Source organism: Elaeis guineensis, chromosome 8 (genome assembly GCF_000442705.2).
Source record: "Elaeis guineensis isolate ETL-2024a chromosome 8, EG11, whole genome shotgun sequence".
NCBI lineage: Eukaryota > Viridiplantae > Streptophyta > Magnoliopsida > Arecales > Arecaceae > Elaeis > Elaeis guineensis.
The window spans coordinates 12,777,505-12,799,672 of NC_026000.2; the positions used below are offsets into that span (position 1 = coordinate 12,777,505).

The window sequence follows — 22,168 nt, forward strand, 5'->3', positions numbered from 1 at the left end:
CTCTATGTTTCTTTTTAAGTGTTATTTCTATGCAATTCCATTTGGAAGATTGCATACGATGAATTTGAATTGTTTGGATTATGATGGCATACAGGAAGGAATTGCTTTTTCAGGGAGTCAAATCATTTGGTGATGTGTTATTGCATATGATGGCTATAGATTGCTGCATAAGTGGCTATAGTGCTTTGTTATTATTTATTTGTTTGTTTATTTACGGGTTCAGTAATAAACGAGTGAGTAATTTTTTATTTGAACCGGCAAGTTAATCATTTTTATTGTGTTATAGCAATTGGAAGTTTTTATGCTTTTGATTATAATAGCTGCTGAAGAGAATTATGATTTATGGATGTATGTGAATTGGGGTAGGAGATGCTCTGCTTTCTGGAGGCATTATTACCAAAATTGCCTTGGCTGTTATGGATCAGGTTGGATGTATAATCTTTTTCCTCATTGTCTGTAAACTAACAGGAATTACTTTAACCAACTATTTGTTTATCAGCATATCTCCACTTTTCATATTGGAAAAAAATTGTGCAGGTGATTGCTTTATGACATTTAAAATTATGCAATGCGGCTAGATTGCGATTTGAAGTTTAAACATTTGATTCCCCATGGGAAGGAAATTAAAAGTCAAGCTTTTGGCTTTCTGTAATTATTTTTGTAGTGGTTCTACATGAGAACATTGTATGATGCTTAAATCATAGTTGAGGAGATGTAGACTCCAAGCTTCATAAAGTTTTTTATTTTATATTATGAGTGTTGTTTTTATATGTACTGGCTTAAAGAATTGCTGAAAGAATAAATTCACTTACAGATTTATGCTAAAATGGAGAATGTCAAGAGTAGAGGTGGTAACTTGGGGAAGTCAAGGAAAAACGAGTCTTTGAAGGGTAAGAGTGCATGGAAGAAAAATGTGTTATGCATGGAAGAGTGATTCCAGGTGTTGCAAGTAACAGTTACAATGAGATGAGTTCACTTTTTTTGTAGGCTAGAGCTCATGATTTAGGAAATAGCTATGGATGTTTGTGATGGGCACTAGGATTGCCTATGAATAATGCTGTGTTATTTGATGAGATGGGAGTAAAATTGAATTCTGTATTGAAATTATTATTGAAAGCTTCTTGGGTGGCATCTTATTCTAATATTCCACAAAAGTAAACTGTTCCAGATACTACAATATAGTTTTGGAAGTTTTTTCACTTGGTCATATTATACCACGAAATACATACGTAAGTTTATTTTAGTTAATTAGTGAAGTTCAAACTCTCGGTTGCCCAGCCAAGGGGGATCCATGTTATCTTGCCCTGTTATTGGGAATTGGAGGGAGGATTTCATGGGATGAAAGTAATGGTGCCAATACATTTTTGTGTATTGATGAGGGCTTAATTAGATGGGATATGAATATTACAATGATGAGAATGTTCAGTGTGGACCTATGGTACCTATTTGATGTACATAGCTCGTAATTCATATATCAGATGAGGTGTATACGTTGCATCACTTGATGATATTGTGGTGAGAAAAACCAACTGAAATTATCTGTGCTTGTGCAACTATGATCTAACAAGGCCCTTGTAGGATTAGCGGGGAGCTTGCTTATGTATGCCTAGGGCTGCTTGAAAGTGAGTTTTGAATAAAAATTTGACCTCCTTAACAAAGCAGGTACCCTGATTAGGACAATGGATGGAAAAGAAAAGAAAAGAATTATATTGATTCTAGATAGTATCAGCAAGGTTTATATATTATGTTCATTAATATAGTTCTATTTTTTTAGGAAAATTAGCCAGCCCATCTCATGTGGTTAATTTTGATACTCGAAATTGTAATATCTTTCTTGGAACCATCAATATGTTGTTCTTGCACGAGAATATATCTCTTCAAATGTTATTACATATTTTGATGACAATTTTATAGAATTTAATTATTTTTTGCAAAGCTCAGGTGTTACTATATTTTGTGGCAGTGCTTTTGTCTCTTAAGTAGGCTTTTACTCTTTCATTTTCCTTTCCTTTTTGCTTCTGTTGGTCTACTTTGTTTCATTAATAATGTTCATATGTAGGAAGCTATCTAATGGTTTATTTTGTGGGCCTACCATGTCATATTAACTTGTGTTTTGGGAACTGCACTGATTGCTAACATGGTCTACGACATGAATGATGTGGAGACAACTACATAAAGCTTTGTTTGAAACTTCCACAAAACTATGGACACAACCTTACTGGCAGTGCAAATAATGCTAGCAACCATAAGTCTGAAAGGCTTTTGGAGGAGTTTTGAGAAGTCATAAGCTGCAAGTCTTCAAATTCAGTGTTTGAATGTTGATGACTTAGACTTGACAATAATGGAAGGATGTCCATTGAGATTGAGATTTTGGGTAAATAATATAAAGTTGAAGGTCTTTCATGGATGGTTGATGATTTATTATTTAGCCTAAATGACATTATACTGTTTATTTACAAGGAATACAAATCCTGTGATGGGGAAATTATGTAAATTATCATATGTTTTCAGAAAAATGAGATGACTTGTTCTCAGCTTCCAATGCCATGCCAAAGGAGGCAGTTGGATTGAAACTGGTTAGCTCACCACATTTTTATGTGTTCCAGCACAAAATGATAATGATTGGGTGATTTCTCCAGGCCAGCATGCTATCATTGGGATATAGGTCCGTTTCTAATGGTTTGTTTGTGGCTTTAGTACTTTGAGGCTGGATATAATGAAGAAACTTTCTTTTTCCTAGTTTGTTTGTAAGTTACATTCTTGAAAAAGCAAATGTTGATATTGAGTTGGACTATCTTATATTTGTCGACTAAAAGATGGGAAATGATGGTAAGTGGATGGTTGGATATTTGATTGTATTTCTTATGTTTCACATTGATGATGTGCTTCCAAATTGTCAGCTATAGTGGATTCTGCTTGAGGGTCTTGGATTATATATTGATTTATGTTGGGGAAAGGGTTTTGTTTCTATGGCTTACTTTTAATGTGCCTACTCTATTGTTTTGATGTAGGGCTAGAAGTGGGCTCGGGCCGGCCTGAGCTTTGGGTCGGGCTTCGAGCTTGGTCCGAAATCATTCAGGCTGGGCTTGGGCCAAAAAATAGAGCTTATGTTATTTTCGGGTCGGGCTCGGGCAGACCTTTGGTTCGGCCCAAATTCGGTCCGAATATCAGCCTAAAGTTCAACCCGAGATTTTAGGACAAATCCCATGGTGCATAACAAAGCCTAAAAGACAGGGACGTCATTTTCTTCCAGGAAGTTCTCCTAGAGTTCTTGGACGCAAGCGAGGTTCTTGAGGACGCCGGCGGCAGCGGTTTGGGTGGAGGGTGTGCCGACGCGGTAGACCTTAAGAAGGGCGGCGATGCCCCCACGGGAGCCGGCCGCCATGGCATTGTCTTTGGCAAGGGTCAGGGTTTGGAGAGCGGTGCAGGCCTGCTCTCGGGGGGCGCCCCCGCCGCCGTCGAACTCAAGGGCACAGGCGAGGTGGTGAAGGAGAGGGGCGCCATCGGTGACCAGCACGTGGTGGCAGCTCTCGACGGCGGCAATCCTTTCGATCATGGCCTTGGCTCGGGCCTCACCGCTAGAGGCGGAGGAGTCGAGGAGGCGAAGCAAGGCTGGCACCACCCCTTGAGTGGCGGCGATCAGGATGTTCTTGTTGTCCTCTTGGAGGAGCGCGATGAGAGAATCCAATGTGGCGATTCTTGACACCGGGCTCTCGATCTAAAGGCAGGTCATGAGGCTTCTGGCCTCAGAGCAGACAGATTCCCGATGGGAGGTCTCGGAGGCCGTCGCAGCTGCCTTCTGCGACGTGGGTGGGGTTTCAAGGAGGGGCGTCGGTGCAGAGGAGGTTGGCCTCAACGGCAAGCTGGTCGAGGGCAGTGGAGGCGGCGGTAATATGGCTCTCGGTGCGGAGTTTGCCGAGGGGTTAGGAGAGCGGCAGTGGAGGGCAAGGGTTAGGGTGAGAGAGAGGGTTTTGGGAGAGGGAGGCAGGGAGCGGAGGAGGTCTTCAGCGGTGTGGATTGTGGATTGGCCCAATCAAGTTCGGGCCGGATTCGTTTTCGAGCTCGGGTCAGGCTTGGGCCTAAGTCTTTTAGAAAATTTCGGGCCTAAGCCCAGCCCGAAGCCCGAAAAAAAATTTGGGCCGAGCTCTGGTGGGGGTATAACCCGGCCCGGCCCGGTCCACTTCCAGCTCTATTTTGATGGGTATAATCCATGCAACTTGGCGATTGAACTCACCTTTGGGCTGTTGTGAATGTGTTGTTTCTGTTCTAACGTCTGGGCAAGTTTGTGATAGCAGGATTCAGTATGTTTCCCCAATTCCTGAGAGAATTGTGTGGGTATTATTAGGTAAGGTATCTTATTGAGCTGGTGTCAATGAGTTGAGATTCTATTGGATATTAGTAGTTTCTCAGATTAATTGCAAGCCTTATTTGGTTGCACCCTGCAAACCTTAATGTCAATTATTTATTTTTGTTTCTATATGGTTGTATTGGCTTGTTGGGATCAGGGATAAGGTGTAATATTTCAAGGGTTGCATTGGATGTGAGTCAGGTTGAGCTTATAGGGCCGGGTATGCCTGGACATGGTACTTCGGACTGTAAGTAAATTCTGTACAGAGACATGGGGAAGGTCACGATTGGAGATGCAGTGGGTGAGGGCTTATTTAAGTTGCCCAGCAGGCGCCTGCTACAGGCATTTGGTTGGCTCTTTAGTGGAGTGGAAGTTGGTTTCTGAAATGGCCCATGAACTGAAGCTGAAGCGGAGCTGGTGGCAGTTCCCTAAGTAGCCACTAGCCTGTGAATGGGAGAAATGGCTGAATCGACTTCGTCCTAAGGGTAGTGGAGGTCGCTTTAGAAATGGGATTGTAGTGCTTGAGCAAATGCCAGATGTGAGACTGATATGCAAGCAATTAAGTGGGCATAGTGCATAGTTGAGAGGAGATTGCTGCAGTTCAAACTTATACTAGGTATGTCCATCCACCAGCAAATAGGGATTACAGAGTTGGGATGATGTGATTAGGTGCATTGATCAGTAGAGACCCCGGTTAAAGGGTTTATATTGGCATGTTTGGATCCAGATTCCAGAGAGAAAGGGGTTGGCATAAGAATTTTAGATGAAAGCTCTGGAGATTTAGGCCTTCTTAAATTGCAAACGACCCACACTTCGTATCAGCGGAAGTCATGTTTGTGAAGGCTTGAAGAAGTTCAAAAGAACGGGAGCCAAGGAAATCTAGTCGAAGGAAGATAGCAATGGCCAAATGGAATCCAATCTTAATTATTTCGTGGTCACACGGTGCTGCATCTACCATAATCTCTTCTCTTTCAATTAACTGAAAGGTTTTATCATTTTTTTTTTCCTTTCTGAAAAAGGTAATATCTGGCACAGTCTGATGCAGTTATTGTAAGTAGACATGATCTGGTACAACGATGTTAGCGTTCCACTAAAAGTGAACCGGAAGTAGACATGATTTGGTGGAAACTGCATCAGAAACTGTGAGGTATGTTCTTGTAGAGGCAATCTTATTTGTAGAGGCAATCTTATTTTATTTCTTTTATAGGAGAAGTCTGTGATTGTTACCAAATTTCAAAGGGTTGTGTTCCTTTTGTATTACAAGGGGGCCGCAGAGATGCGGGACAAGGGTGCTGCTTTAGGAAATCTATGTTTTGAGCACAAGTTGAGCGCGTGGAGTAATGGTAACTCAATAACAAAATTGTAGGCCAGAGTGGCTTTTTCATGTGCATGGAGCAATCAACGACATAATCCTATGTTAAATATGGACTTAGACACAAAGTACATTGTGTGATTCCGTAAAGAAAAGATTTGATGGTAGGAAGGCTTGATTTTTGGAGATTTTGGGTTCCGGAGAATGCATCTACTCTCTTAACTTGCTGAAGAAATTTTGATGGATGTTTAGTTCACAATCAGAATTGGAATCAACATAGCAATCGGAATGGATTGAAATTGGAATCAAAATGGTTAAATATATTTGATTCGTAACTGAAATCAGAATCGAAATGAAAATTTGAATTCTTAGGAGAGAATAAGAATTGTATTTTAAGTAGATTGAATCATGCCTATTTCATCTCAAAATCGGAATGAGATTTTTTCCAACTAAACTGTTGGAATGGGAGTCACTCATTTTTATTCCAATTTCGGACCAACTCTCTCCAATCAAATATCTTTTAGGATCAAAATTAAAATGCTTTATCTTGAGAATCAAATGTTTCACAGACTACTGCGTCCCAATTTAACCAGATTTGCTCCGCTGTGCTCTCCAGACTCCCTCTTCTTTTCTTTTTTCTTTTCTTTTTTTTTTTTTTTTCAAACGTTATAAGAGAGCACTCCTGGATGGCGATGGATGTTAAACTCCAGATTTGAGCTATTAAAAAATTCTACGATTATTCATGATTACTCCATTAGCCAAAACTAATGTAATCAAACTGATAAAGCCTTTCCGTTTACTGTTATAAAGCAATGTTCAATGATCATGGCTTTGATAGCATATCCATGTATTGTCATTGATATAATAAAACAAAAAAAACTTGTGAATCGCAAAATGTTAAGGGTATCACATAAACAGGCCACTGGATCCAGAACGCCAAATTGAAGACAGGGTACGTGTGTTCGCACTTTATCACACGCCTGTCCGGTAGCCAGAAAACGCGGGCACTAGAAAAATAATTATGGGACGGGCTTTATAGTCAACCATATTTTTTTTTAATATTAATCTAAATTATAAGTTTAAAAATTTTTACTAATAAAATTATTATTCTCATAATTAAAAAATATAATTTTTTTATTTTCAGTATATATTTTTTTAATCTATACATACTATATGACTATATGATATATACTAAATAAATTAATTATTAAATAAATTAATATATATTTTTAAATAAATTGATATATAATTTTTAAAATACGAAGTTTATCAATACATAATATATAATTAATGATACACACTTAGCGAATTAGTCATCTAGTAATTCAATACGTATCTTCAAATAAATTAATATATTATTTTTAAAATATTATTAAATTGGACACACTATATAGTCTGATGATAGACATTCATTGATTTTTTGATACATATTATAAGTTTTTTTGATATACATCTAGTAGTGATTTAATAAATATTTTTAAGTAAAAAGTGTCTTGAAAATTGTACATCAATTTACTTAGAGATACGTATTAAATCACTATTAGATATTTATCAAAAAACTTGTAGTATATATCAGAAAGTTAATAAGTATGTATCATCGTATCATATAATATATGTTAGTGGACATAATGTTTTAGAAAATGTATATTAATTTGCTTGAAGATGAATATTGGATTATCATTTAACCATATACTATATTTTAGTGAAATATATATTTTAAAAATTATATATTAATTTATTCAAAAATATATATTAAAATATTATTATATATATATTAAACAAACTTGTAGCATGCATCAGAAAGTTGATGAGTATATATCACCATGCTATGTAGTGTATACTGATAAATATAATATTTTAAAAATTATATATCAATTTATTTGAACATGTGTATTAGATTGTTAGATGACTAATTTGTTAAGTATGTATCATTTAGTCATATTATGTATTGATGAACTCTATGTTTTAAAAATTGTATTGATTTTTTTAAAGATTATATTAACTTATCTAATGATTAATTTATTTAATATATATTATTTGATTTTTTTTTTTTTTAAGACCGATATCAGGAAAACATGTTAAGATGGGAAGTCCATCTCATATAATATTCCGTGGTGCCCGCCCATCTAATTTTTATTGTCTCTCTCTAGTGCCACCAACACCATGTCATTTACTAAGCCGGTACATCTTACTAAGCTAAGAGGTAAAGATAAGTGCATCTAATATTGTGCTTTAGTGTTAAAAGAAGAAAAGGGTAAAGCTAGAGAAATTCGTGCCTCGATCACGGTCAGGTGGGCCATCCAAATCCCACGGTGGATAACACGCCACATAATCCTTGTATTTCACGAATTTCCGATTCCACGTCATCTACAGTGCATATGCTTCACGATTTGCGCTGATCTACCAAGGCATGGTCCAGATAATAATTTCTCGTAAAGCCAAGAAAAGGACAAAAAGCAGCAACTGGTACATCTTACTAAGCTGCCGATCCTCGTTCCACCGCCGGGAGAAGAGGAGCAGCAGCAGCAGCATTCGCGGCGGCGGCGGCGGGGAAGAGTGATGATGGACCCCAAAACTCTCTTCCCGCTTCTTTGGATCGCACTACTCTTCCCTTCTTCCACCGCTTCCTGCTCCACTCACAGCTGCAAGGTTCCCCCGTTCTTTCTCCCTCTCCTCCTCTCAGAGATCCGAAAGACCTCTTCCTCTTCCCTTTCCCTCTCATTTTGATCTGATCCTCCTCTTATTCTTGATGCCTATCTATACAATACCGCGGTTGCTGGACGCGTGTTCGCCGGCGGATGACTGCGCTCCGGGCCTCTACTGCGCCACCTGCCTGGCCTCCGGTAGGACCGGGCCCTCCTGCACCCGAGGCCCGGCAACATATCTCCCCCACTCTCTTCTTTCTTTCTTGAATCATATATCAATTCTCTGAAGATGCGGGAGTGGTTTCATTTTCAGGTGAAGGGGCTGCCCTTCAACAAGTACGCGTGGTTGGTGACTCATAACTCCTTCTCCTTTGTCGATGAACCCTCATCCACCGGCGTCCAGTGCATCACCTTCTACAACCAGGAAGATACCGTCACCAACCAATTGAGAGAATTCCCCTTGATTCATCCCTCCTGTTTGCATGATTCCTGAATTTTTCTTTCTTTCTTTCTTTCTTTTTCCTTTTTTTTTTTTTTGTGCATTTTTGGCGTTATGTTAATCAATGAACCATTACAGAATGGCGTCCGGGTTTTGATGCTGGACATGTATGATTTTGAGGACGATATCTGGCTCTGCCACTCGCTGCAGGGCCGGTGCTACAACTTCACTGCCTTCGTAAGTTAAATTCCATATCTTTTCTCTTCTTAGATGCTTAATTATCTGAGAGCAGGGTAAAGAAAGAAGTTTCATATGAATAAGCTTTGGTCTGAGTTGTTTGGTTTGGTGTGATGTTAGGAACCAGCGAGTAACACTCTGAGGGAGGTGGAGGCATTCCTGACTGAGAACCCTTTGGAGATCGTGACTATCATGATTGAAGATTATGTGCATGCTCCTAAGGGGTTGATGAAGCTGTTTGCGAATGTCGGCTTGGTCAAGTATTGATATCCGGTCTCCACTGGTCTTTAGTTTGATGCTTCGAAGGAGGCTGATGAAGGGATTGCTTACCAGTGGAGGTATATGTTGGAGAATGAACGTGAGTCCTCAGAAAACTTTCTTACGAAATTTGACAATTATCTGTTTTCTTTGTCAAATGTCGGTTCTTTACACAATTAGTCACAATCAGTCAGTGATTTGGAAGCAACCACAGACTGCACAATGATGATCTCTTGATGAGTCGATGCTGTGTTATAAATAAGACTGCTGTTTTTTTTCCTACTCATCAATCAATCACATATTAGTGGTAGCATATTAAACTCGAGTACATGACAAGAGTGGGAAAGATTTAGATATTCTAAGGTAATTACACAAACAGGATTTGTTATACAATAAATCTGTATACTGCCAAAACCAGGTAGAGGGAGCATTAGGGATAAGTGGGGGATGATAAGACAGCAAATATAGGATCAAGTTGTCAGCACTCTGTCTATCAAAAATGCAGACCATCAAGCTGAAAATAGTTTTCCTAAATGCTCACTTGAACTCTGCTTCCCATTGTTGTGTAGAATATCCCTCATTCTTTATGTTAATCCTATAACAACTAGAGCTTTAGGCTTTTGCTGACCCCTGCAAACTAAAACATAGGTGGTGTTTGGAAAATGTAACTTTAGTATCCAAATTTTAAGGTTCGCCCAATTTCATATCCTTCAATGCCAGCTTATATTTAACAGCCAGCACCATTGTTGATGAAGTCTTCTAAAACATTTGTAAGTTCTTTATCCATCCTTTAGCCATACATGTGATAGCAACATATCTCCATCTCTAGCACACCTTCCAGTTCTAGTAAGCCCATGTTTTCTATTATTAATCCTCTAATCTCCATTTTCCTTCCCACTTCCACTTCCATCTGTTAGGCCTCTTCCAATTGTCTGGCTCTGCACTTGCCCAAGTTTTCTAAGATGTTGGTTGGCATATTAAGCTCTTTTTTCCAGTGTTTCATTCTCTTAACTAATCTAACTGGATTCCCTGTCCTTCAATCTCCACCCCTGAATTTTTAGTTTAAATATGATTGCAAATGGGTCATGTCAGCTGGAAATATGCCCCATGTCTGTGCCCAGAAATCTGTTCTAAATATGTACCTGACCTCACCCAGTTGAATATTTGGAAAGGGTTATGCCCACATCTAGACTTTTTTCCTCTTAGGCAAGGAGTTGGATAGCCTAACTTTTGCATGCATTGAAATTTAATTTGGATAGGTTATCTTTCAAATGTAACCCAACTTGACTCAACTCACCATGATGAAACCAGATTGGTAATATATGGAGATTACACACACACACACACACACTCAAGATTCAGTTTTGGCATTAGTTTTGTAGTGCATCTTGATGATAAACTACTGAGCTAGCAAAGTTGTAAGCATTGCTGGTCTTTTATATCTATATCATCTATAGCAAAACCAAACCATAGAACTAGTTTAGTAGGATTAGTTATGCTTTTGTCTGCTGTAGATAATCATTTCAAAGGTCTATCATTTGAAATGATTTATCTTGGGATAATGCCTGAAATTATTGTTTTTGTTCAAAACTGTATTTTCTCATTGACTTATTATGAGAAAATTTGTGCATGTTCAAAATTATGATTCAGGTAGAGGGCTATAAAATTTATCATTTATTTGCACAAATAGGATTATACTAATCTTTTACATACAAATTATGCTGGAAAATTTAGAAACATAGCCATGCTTGCTAAATCCAAGATGAGCTTGCATTTTGGTCTATGAATCAAGCAATGGCCCTAAGAAAGTTTAAATCTTTTTTTTTTTTTTGAAAATTGAGCTTATGGAAAAATGTTATATAATACACACATACACACACACACATAGAAACTTCAAGACTTTAGGTGGTACAAAGATATTTTTCTAACTAGAGTCATGACTAGGGAAGATTGCAATTAATCTTTTTGGAAAGAAAAATTCATTGCAGGATTTGCTTCAGTATTTTCTAAAAAGATTAGAAATAAACTTAGAAACCAAAATAATGGTAGAATTCCATATGACAGATATGGAGATCTCATCAATATTATTAATGAAGAAGGTTTGCTGCTTTGCAACGATCTAAGACTCAAACAATGATTAAAAAGAGAACAATTAAGCACTAAAAAAGAGTTAGGATCCTTCTGTGGACAATTTGGCCTTCAACCACTTAAAAGCCAAAAATCCAAAAAAAATCAAAAAATCCAAGAAAATGTGTAAAAGCTGTTACAAAAGAAAAATTCAAGCCCAAAAGGAGTGGCTCAATTCTACCTTCATAAAAAGACCTAAAAACAATAAACCTATCTCTAGGCCCAAGATCAAGCCAGCCAAGACCAAGTGGCCTAAAACTAAGTTTCTCCAATCTAGGCCTTCTATCTGCTACAGGTGTGGCAGAACGGGACACTATAGTAAGAATTGCAAACTAAAAGAAAAAATTAATAACTTAGAAATAGATGAATCAGATCTTCTTAGATCAATAAAAGAACAATTAAAAATTTTCCTTCTTGAATCAGACTCTGAAGCTTCTGACTTTGAAGAAGTTCAGAGCAATGAATTTACAGAATCTGAACAGGAAAGTGGAAAAGAAATTTGTGTAATCATAAAAGAACAACATTTGTTGTTAGATTTTATTGACAAAATAAATGATCCGGAGCAAAGAAAAGAATATTTATCAAAACTTAAAGAAACAATAGCTAAGGAAAACCAATAACAATCCAAGATCTTCAAATGAAAATTCACGAGTTAAAAATGGAAATAAATCAAATAAAAAAATCCAGCTCAAATTACTAAATGAAGCACAAACAAAAGAATCCAATGAGGAATTAGAAGACCAAGACTTCATAGAAACCATAATATACATGGCAATCCAAAAATGGTGTGTTAAAGTTACCTTAGTTATCGGAGAAGAATTCAAACCTGAAACACTAGCCTTGTTAGATTCTGGTATAGACTCAAATTTTATTCAAGAAGGGTTAATCCCCACAAAATATTTTGAAAAAATAAGAGAAAAATTAAATATTGCAAGGGGATCAAAACTTAAGATAAAATATAAGTTATCAGATGCCTATATCCGTAACCAGGAAGTATGTTTAAAAAGTTCTTTTATTATATATATATACACATACGCACACACGCACATACACACACACATACATACATACATACATACATACATATACATACATACATACATACATACATACATACAGATATACATACATACAGATATACATACATACATACATATACATACATATACATACATACATACATACATATACATACATATATACATACATATATACATATATACGTATATATTGCTTGGATCATCGATGTAGGACCCCCATTGTCTAGTTTTGACATGATCAGATCTGAGCCTAAATCTGATCGACCTTATCCAAGTATGCCTCTCTCTCTCTCTATATATATATATATATATGTGTGTATGTGTGTGTGTAAAAATAGAGATGCACACATGTATGCATGCGCGCATGTGCATGAATTTAAAGTTTTGTGATTTCTGTAAGTTCTTCTTTCTCCTATATCTGATATCCTCTGCTTGTTATTTGGTAAGATTGGGGGGAGAATATGACAGCGCATGCCCTTATAGTGTAAAGACCTAAAGAAACCCCACTAACTGGTATCAACAATTCACTCTTCGGTTGGCTGCTCTCAGATTGTACAACTTCCAGGATCAGGCACTTTGTTGCTTATAGAGTTATTTTGTTATGTTATGGCTCCTATCAGTACAAGTTGGTGTTCGTTGCCTATCTAAGTTATTTCAGGATCTCTTTCTTCCTTTTTCCTGATTGAACTAGACTGTAGCTTTTGGATCCATGTTCATTATACTTCACCCAGCAAAAAGATCTATAGAAACCAGCCTATCTTGTGTTCACACTGTATGGGCTTTGTGGTAGTTGCTTGTAGTTTTCTTGATCTTCACAACTTTCTGTCTTGCTGAGCTTTATCCACCCATTAAGTCAGTAGATTCTTCCTTCTTGCTTAAGGTGCATTTTCATTGCTAAGCCAGTATCCACTTTTCACTTCTACCAGAAATAGAACATCTCCTCTATCCTCCATGCAGTCTCTTGTATTCTATATATTGTTAATTTTATGTATTTAAGTCTGGGAATTCCACTAAGAAAACTTGGGGCAAATCAAATGCTTGTGAAGGGATGAAAATTTTAAGATGAAATGTATGTATAAGCAATATTTGGAAAAGCTCTCACTGACAGAGGATGTCTCCCAAGTGAACTGCAAAATATAGAGGAATTCAAGTTGTTGGGATAAGACTTGATGATTATGGCTAGACTTGATTTAAGTCTGTGCTCATGAGTAAGCTTCTCTATTTTCCATTTTTAGCAAAAGTGTATCTTGATTTTTTTTCCCATCAGTAACTACATCTGTTGAATTCACGATAGTTAATGATGTTGGTATCCTCCTTTAACATTAACTGTTTTACTGAGCTATCCATTTTCCTTTGTTCAAGAAAAAAAATCATTTACATCTATTGCTGTCTCTAATTTTCAGGTATTGGCCTTTTCAAACATTTATAAGCTGTTATCTGTTACCATTCTCCTTGGTTGATATAATCATTCTGCACGAGGTTACAGCCTGGGCAGGTCCATATTCCCTAATTCTATAAGAGTTTTCTTCTAAATCTAAACAGACCTCTAAATCCTGTCTAGTCTCACCATGATCAGGCTTTGTGCTGGTGTTTCCACGTGATGCTAGATCATGATTAGGAGAAGACAGATTCTTCATCTATGGGATGGTTGGTTTTTTGATCCGTCTTCATCTTGTTATCAATAAAATATCAGCAATATTAATCTTAAAAGGTATTTTGCAGTGATCTGATGAAACTTTAGATCTAATCCTAAGTAGTCTGTAACTTGTACTATTGATGTCTGACTTTTGGGATATATGATAGGATGATTGTAGAAGGTAAGTGTAATGTGTTCAGGATGGATGGCCTAATTCAAAACTATTTATCATTATCTTTACACGGTTATTTAGATATAGTGGTTTGTGGTTACAATAGGCCACTTTAAACATTACTTATGCTGGTTGCAGTTCATGTTCAGCTTAATTCTAGGCTTGGCAAAGCTCCAATTGACATGAAGTGAGCTGAGCTTAATAATGGTTTGTACACTTTATATATATATATATATCAAAACTATTTATCATTATCTTTACACGGTTATTTAGATATAGTGGTTTGTGGTTACAATAGACCACTTTAAACATTACTTATGCTGGTTGCAGTTCATGTTCAGCTTAATTCTAGGCTTGGCAAAGCTCCAATTGACATGAAGTGAGCTGAGCTTAATAATGGTTTGTACACTTTATATATATATATATATATATATATATATAATATTGATATAATATATTGCTTATAGTGTGCATATACATAAATTTTTCTCCAAAAAAAGTTAATATCTGTAATCAACCATTGAAATAAATCCAATGACTGAAATCAATAGCATGGGTTATTGAACAATTTGATGGCTTCATTGTGCTATTATAATCCAGTGACACTTCGATGGTATAACTAATTGTATGGGATTATTTATCTAAGCAATGAATGGAATTTCAACTTCAAACAAAGCTTGAATTGGGCTTGGTTCAAGGTTATTTAGGCATTTTAGATATGCTTGCATTCTGATTAGCTCAAAATTGGGCTCGATTATGCACTTGACCAAACAGGAAATAAGCCAAGCTTGGTCCTGAATTTTATGCTTAAAATTAAATTTGGGCCAGGTTTGATCATAATTAGGCTTAATCAAGCTTTGCTCAATTACATTTCTAAGTTTCACTAGCGATACTACCATACCAGATGTGTTGGAAATAACATGATGTAGATTTGGTGCCTCACCACCTTGCAAAAATAAATTTGATGGCCGCTAGATACTATAAATTAGAAAATCAGCTTTTCTACATGATTACCAAGATAAAAGATGTTATAATTTTAGGTAAATTTGGTTATCCAATGCATTTACAAGTGATGTAGAATTGAATAAGCATGATATTGGCATTGCTTCTGGATTTCAAATTTATATTTGGTATTCTTTGTAAGCAGTACTCTGTATCGTTGCAAAAGAGATTAATTCTCATTCTTCTCACACTTTGCATCCCTTCTCCCCTCGGACTTCTCCATACATTTTCATTTAACAATACAGTCTGGCTTCTTACATAACATAACAATACAATGTTGGCAGGTGGAGGTCCAGGAATTGTACCAGGCTCCTGTCCAAATAGAAAGGAATCACAACCACTGAATTCAAGATATGCATCTCTATTTCTTCAAAATTACTTCCCCACGATCAATGTTGAAAATAAAGCTTGCCAAGAACACTCAGTTGGACTTGCTGAAATGGTTGATGCTTGTTATAAAGCAGCTGGAAATTTGATGCCTAACTTCATCGCTGTGAATTTTTACATGGTATGATTAAATTACCACTTTAAGAAACGGAAACATATTTATTGTGGTGTAGAAGGGAGGGCATCATTAGTCCCATATTGATTGTGAGTCAAAAAGGACTTTAGTTTATATAGGAAGGAATCATACTTCCCACGTGAGATATCTTTGGAAGGACAAAATCTTGAGGCCCATGGACCATAGTGGACAATACCTCACATGCGGTGTCGAGCCATGAGCCTTTGGTCATAATAGTAGCACACCAGGTAGGGGACCACCCCTATAACTGTGGGGCTCCTCCCACCTATAACTCTAGTCTGTGGTAAAAATAAGAAGAAGAACACCTTCTCTCTGTACACAGACTTCTCCTTGACTGAGGGGCTATATTGTGGTATAGAAGGGAGGGCATCATTAGTCCCACATTGATAGTGAGTTAAGGAGAATTCTAGCTCATATAGGAAGAAATCATCCTTCCTATATTAGGTGCCTTTTGAAGGATAAAATCGTGAGACCCATGAGCCAAAGCGGACAATACCTCATGCGTCAAGCCATGAGCCTTTGGCCGCAACAATATTTAAAATGAAATGGTAAACTTCCCAACCAAAGCACGTGTTTGTAGAGAAGCGATGGTGGAGGTGTTTTTGACATACAAGATAGAAAGAATGGGATAAATCTATGTAGTTGTAGCGCAGTTTCCACCTGCCAGGTTTGTTTCAATGATTCCTCGCATCTCTAGAGCCCAAAACTTGCTCAGCCTTCAGCTCTACGAACAATTGCACCTCCCTGCTGATGGTTTATGGTGCCATTTCTTTATGATCAAAATAATACAATCTCTATATCCAATATTTTGTCTTAAATGACCTTGCTTAACATCTCTCAATATCCATTTATGAAATTTTGCAGGCCAGGGCACCGAATGGAGCCTGTAAGAACACGGGAGCATCTAATTGAACTCCCATAACTAATGGAGGCACCTTTTCGGGATATGTACAGCTGTCAGAATCCACATTGAGGTTTCACTTATATGATCTCTTGGTGATAAATTTGCCTTTTGCTTTGCTGATGTTAATGTTCTCATTGTAGCTGATCGTGCACATTATATTATTGCATCATTTGTTAATGAGCATTTGCCTTTTGATGGGCTCCCATTTTCATCATTTTGTTCTTCTTCAAAGTATTATTGCATTTCTGACATGGCTATGGAAGATTTGGAAGAAAATATGGTCTGTAGGCTAATGTTTTGGAGAATTTTGTTTTAGAGTCTGGCATATTAATTTTCAATCATACAAAATTAATAGCCATTCATGCTTTTTCAACCAGTCATCAAGGGCAGTTGTGCCTGTAGTTACTGGTGAGCACGTAACCTGGGGGAACCATAATAGCTCAAATACTTGTAGGGATATAGACAAGTCTGATTATATGGTTATTGGGATTAAGGCAAGAGTTAAATGCAAGTTTTACTTTATTTACGTGCAAAACATTGCTAGATCAGCATTATTGTGCTCATATGAAGAACTGATGATGCTGGATTGACCAGTTGCCAGTGAACACCTGATAAAATTAGGGGTAGACAGAGTTGCGTTTAAGCTCATCAAGTGATGTTTACGAAATCTTTAGTTATCTTCTTTAAGATTTAGTGATTTAAACACTTATGATCGATTGATCTTCTTGTCATTCAATTGTAAATATTCTTGTCCATGTTAAAATTGATATATAGAAACTGCAACATTGTGGTAAGAGATCCACCCATTATGATGGTAGCACCCTTGAATACGTACTTGGCATGTGAGGCATCATGGACCATGGTTATGAGTCAGATGTTGGTTGGTTTACTTACTAAGGGATATTATTAGTCAAATAACCAGATGCAGCATGCCCATATTTTGGCCGAGATAACCTGTTTGTTCTGGGTTATTCTGCCACTTTTCTCAGTGGGCAACATAGGCATTTAAAAGGTGATGGGCTCTTTTTTTTCTACCTCACCTGATTAACCTGGAATAAAGTCACTATATTCTGACCGCCAAAAGGAGTTGTTTAATTGAATGACTCCAGGATAACGCCAGTTAGGGGTAGTTTACTCTAGATAAATCATTATTCTAAACCAATTTATTCCACAACCAAGAGGCTTCTCTGCCAAGGGGTAGTTCATCCATAGTTGATCATGATTTAAATGTGCCACATCAATCGTGTTTGATGGTCCCCGATATAGGATAACTAGACAGATTTGATCAGATTATAGGCCTAAATCATCATAATATGTATTGGGATATACCGACCGATCCCTTTCACGCCGACTCACCCTCAGGCCTATCTGACCGGCGTCCGACTCTACCGACCGCACCGACCGACGACTGCCGACATCGTCCGACCGAAGATATATCGGTCAGGCAGACCCGTTCCATTTCCGACTAGCCGAACGGCGGAGCTCGATGTCCGACTCCCGCAACGCGTCAGATCAGCCGACGGTGTTTCTGGATCTTCACCCGACGTCCCGCAACCAAATGCCGACGTATGGTCGGTCGACTCCCCCAAACGTCGTACGACTGCTGAGGGCCGTCGTCCTGACAAGGGCGTGCGCCATAGTTGCCCTGGGGCATTATCCTGTCAAGGACATAGATTAATTCTGACGACTTGACAGTCCGCGGTGACTCTGACAGCCTCCGGCGATTTGACAACTCCCCCAATTGTCTGCGCCATTAATGACGGCACCACGCCGCGCTCTACTATAAAACGGGAAAGGCAACAGTGCTGTGGGGAGGTTCTTTCGAAGCCCCTGGACTCACTCTCTCTCTCTAGTTCTCACTCTCTCTCTCGCTGAGTCTCTCTGATTCTTTTCTACTGTTGCCTAGTCTCCTCTCTGACTTGACCGTCGGAGGGTCTCCACCGGAGGCATCTCCGGTCAGTGTGGACTTCTCTTGCAGGTGCTCGTTCCCGACGACCAGGCGACGAGGGGATTGGCTGCAACAGGTTTGGCGCGGCAGGAAGGGGGGATCACGACCTCCACAGAGCTTGAAAAAATTCTTTCAAAATGACAAGAACCAGGGCTCAGCGATCGAGGGCCATCGGATCGGCGAGGCACTCTTCCCACCGGAAAGAGGCCTCTCCTCCGCCCTCCATGGCGGAGCCCAGCTCTCCGCATCCTGTGGTGACCACGGAGGCGCAAATCGCGGTGATTGTGCGGCAGATGACTGTGCTGACGGATGCAATCAAGAGCCTTCAACAACAACCAATCCGGTTGCCGCACTCGCCGGTGGGGCAACCGGCGGCACACCCGATGCCCTCCACGAGCAGCCGCCGATGCCCGCGTCGGTCTCCGTCTCCTCCTCAGGAGCAGCTGTCACAGCACTCCCACCGAGAGGGAGAGAGGCGGCCATGGCATGGTACCCATCGGTCCCGATGACCCTCTCCTTTCCAGCTGGAACGAGCGAGGAAGGAGAAGCGACCGCGGACACCATCCGCCTCCCCCTCAGATTCGTCGGGAGACTCGACCCTCGGGGTCTCCCAGCACCGACGGATCGACGACTACGAACGCAGGTTCGAAGAAATCGACCGTCGGCTTGCCCAGCTTCAGGTGGACGGACAGAAGTCTTCGAATGACGTCGACTTCCAGACCGCCCAACCTCTCTCCCGACTCATTCTCGACGAGCCGATCCCTAGTCGGTTCAAGATGCCTCATATGGAGCCCTATGACGGCTCCACTGACCCAGTTGACCATCTAGAGAGCTACAAGGCTCTCATGACGATCCAAGGGACAATCAATGCCCTTCTCTGCATCGGCTTCCCCGCCACACTTCGCAAGGCCGTCAGGGCTTGATACTCCGACCTCCGCTCAGAAAGCATCCACTCCTTCGGACAGCTCGAACATGCTTTCGTGGCCCATTTCAGCACCAGTCGGAAGCCGCCATGAACCTCGGACAGCCTTTTTTCCCTCAAGCAGGAAAAAAATGAGATGCTCCGACATTTCGTGACACGATTCAACGCAGTCACGCTTGAGATTCGGGACCTCAATGAAGACATGGCTATTTCAGCCATGAAGAGGGGGCTAAGGGGGTCCCGATTTACATACTCCTTGGACAAGATCCTCCCTCGGACATACGTCGAACTGCTGGAGCACGCATACAAATACATACGCGCAGACGAAGGAGCTTCCGATCGGTGCCTGACTGAGGCCAAGGGCCCGAAGGAGAAGCGAAGGAAAGGTCGGGCCCCTGCCGAGCCTAGCAAGCCTCCGACCGACAAACAGGTCTCACCCCAACGACGGAGCCCGAGATCGCCTCGACGATAGAGTCTGAGGCCGATGCGTCCTAGGTATGACTCCTATACTCCTCTCTCTGCTCCTCGTGCATAAATTTTGATGGAGATCGAAGGGGAAGAGTATCTGCGACGGCCTCCACCTTTGAAGGCAAAGGGCCTCGACCGGCAAAAGTACTGTCGATTTCATCGGAGCCATGGCCATAACACCGAGCAGTGTATCCAACTTAAGGATGAAATCGAGGCCCTCATATGTCGAGGGTATCTCAAAAAATTTCGAAGGAAACCGCCGACTCGACCCGTCCCCGACCGACGACCCCAACCGACTGAGGAGGCAGCGGACAATCGGCCCATGGCCGAGGTCATCAACATGATCTCCAAATGACTGGACCGGAGGACGACTGCTGGAGGGGAGTCAACGAAGAAGCTACGCCAAGATGATGTAATTACTTTTACAGATGAAGATGCTCGGGGAATCCAAACTCCTCATGACGATGCTATTATTGTCTCGGCAACAATAGCAAATTATGATGTAAGAAGGATCTTTGTTGATAATGAAAGTTCGACTAATATTTTGTTTTACTCGACCTTCTCCTGAAGGCGACTGTCGGCTGATCGGCTCGAGAGAGTCTCCACGCCCCTGGTGGGTTTCGCCGGGGAAGCCATCATAGTGGAAGGAGAAATTACTCTTTTCGTAACAGCTAGAACCGGACCTCGACAAACCACCGTTCACCTGACCTTTGCGATCGTCCAGTGTCTTCGGCCTACAACGCCATACTAGGAAGATCCGGACTAAATGCCCTCAGGACGATAGTCTCGACCTACCACTTGTTGGTTCGATTCCCGATCAAGAACGGAGTCGGAGAGATGCACGGGGATCAACAGCTCACTCGGTGATGCTTCCAAATCTCTGCTCGAAGTAATGAAGCGAAGGACTCCCTGACGGCCGACAGGTTGGACCAGCGGGGAGAGGAAGAACGAGGCGAACCGGCCGAACAATTGGTTTCCATTCCGATAGCGGAGAATTCCGAACGAGTGGTCTGGGTCGGATCCCAATTATCCGACCCTGAGCAACGGCAGCTAGTAGAGCTGCTGAAGGCCAATACCGACGTATTCGCTTGGTCGGCAGCGGATATGCCCGGCATCCCCCCAGAGATGATGACTCACCGACTCAACATCGACCCTGAAATGAGGCTGGTGAGGCAGAAGAAGCGGTCTTTCGCTCCTGAAAGACAGAAGGCCATCGACGAGGAAGTGGACAAGCTACTCGAGGCGGGCTTCATCAGAAAAACCACGTACCCCGATTGGCTCGCCAATGTTGTCATGGTGAAAAAAGTCAACGGGAGGTGGAGGATCTGTATCGACTATACCGATCTAAATCGTGCCTGCCCGAAGGACAGCTTCCCACTTCCAAAAATCGATCAGCTGGTAGACGCGACGTCTGGCCATCGACTGCTCAGCTTCATGGACGTCTTCACCGAATACAATCAAATCCAGATGGTGCCCGAAGACGAAGAGCACACAGCCTTCATGACCGCCAAGGGCCTTTACTGCTACAGGGTAATGCCCTTCGGGCTGAAAAATGTCGGGGCCACCTACCAGCGACTCGTCAATAAGGTCTTCAAAGACCAAATCGGACGCAACGTGGAGGTGTATGTGGATGACATGCTGGTGAAGAGTGTGCAGACTTCAGATCATGTCCAAGACCTCGAAGAAATTTTTTACACTCTTCGATGACATCGGATGAGGTTAAATCCGACTAAGTGCACCTTCGGGGTGACTTCGGAGAAGTTTCTCGGGTTCCTCATTTCTTAATGAGGAATTGAGGCTAACCCTGAGAAGATAAAGGCAATCATCGACATATGGCATCTGGGCACCAAAAAGGAGGTACAGCAGCTTAACGGAAGGATCATCGCACTCAGCCGATTCATCTCTCGGTCGGCAGAGAGATGCCTCCCGTTCTTCAAGACCTTGAGACAGGCGAAGGACTTCTCTTGGCCGGACGAGTGCCGGTAGGTCTTCGAGGATCTGAAAAGGTACCTGACCTCCCCGCCGTTGCTTGTAAAGCCAGAAGTCAGAGAAACACTGTACCTCTACTTGGCAACCTCCCCAGAGGCGGTTAGCTCGGTGCTCGTCCGGGAGAACGAGAGCCGAATTCACCAACCCATATATTACACTAGCAAAGTGCTCCACGAAGCTGAAGCTCGATACTCAAAG

At 40.6% G+C, this 22,168-nt stretch overlaps 1 protein-coding gene across 1 annotated transcript; it reads left to right on the forward strand.

Annotated features, from left to right (window-relative positions):
• Positions 1 to 8,086: 8,086 nt before the first annotated feature.
• LOC105050142 (PI-PLC X domain-containing protein At5g67130-like) lies at positions 8,087 to 16,852 on the forward strand. The gene is given in 4 exon segments (XM_073242706.1): positions 8,087 to 8,981; positions 9,102 to 9,339; positions 15,501 to 15,724; positions 16,604 to 16,852. Coding segments are annotated over 4 exon segments (633 nt in total). The 5' UTR covers positions 8,087 to 8,858; the 3' UTR covers positions 16,652 to 16,852.
• Positions 16,853 to 22,168: the final 5,316 nt, after the last annotated feature.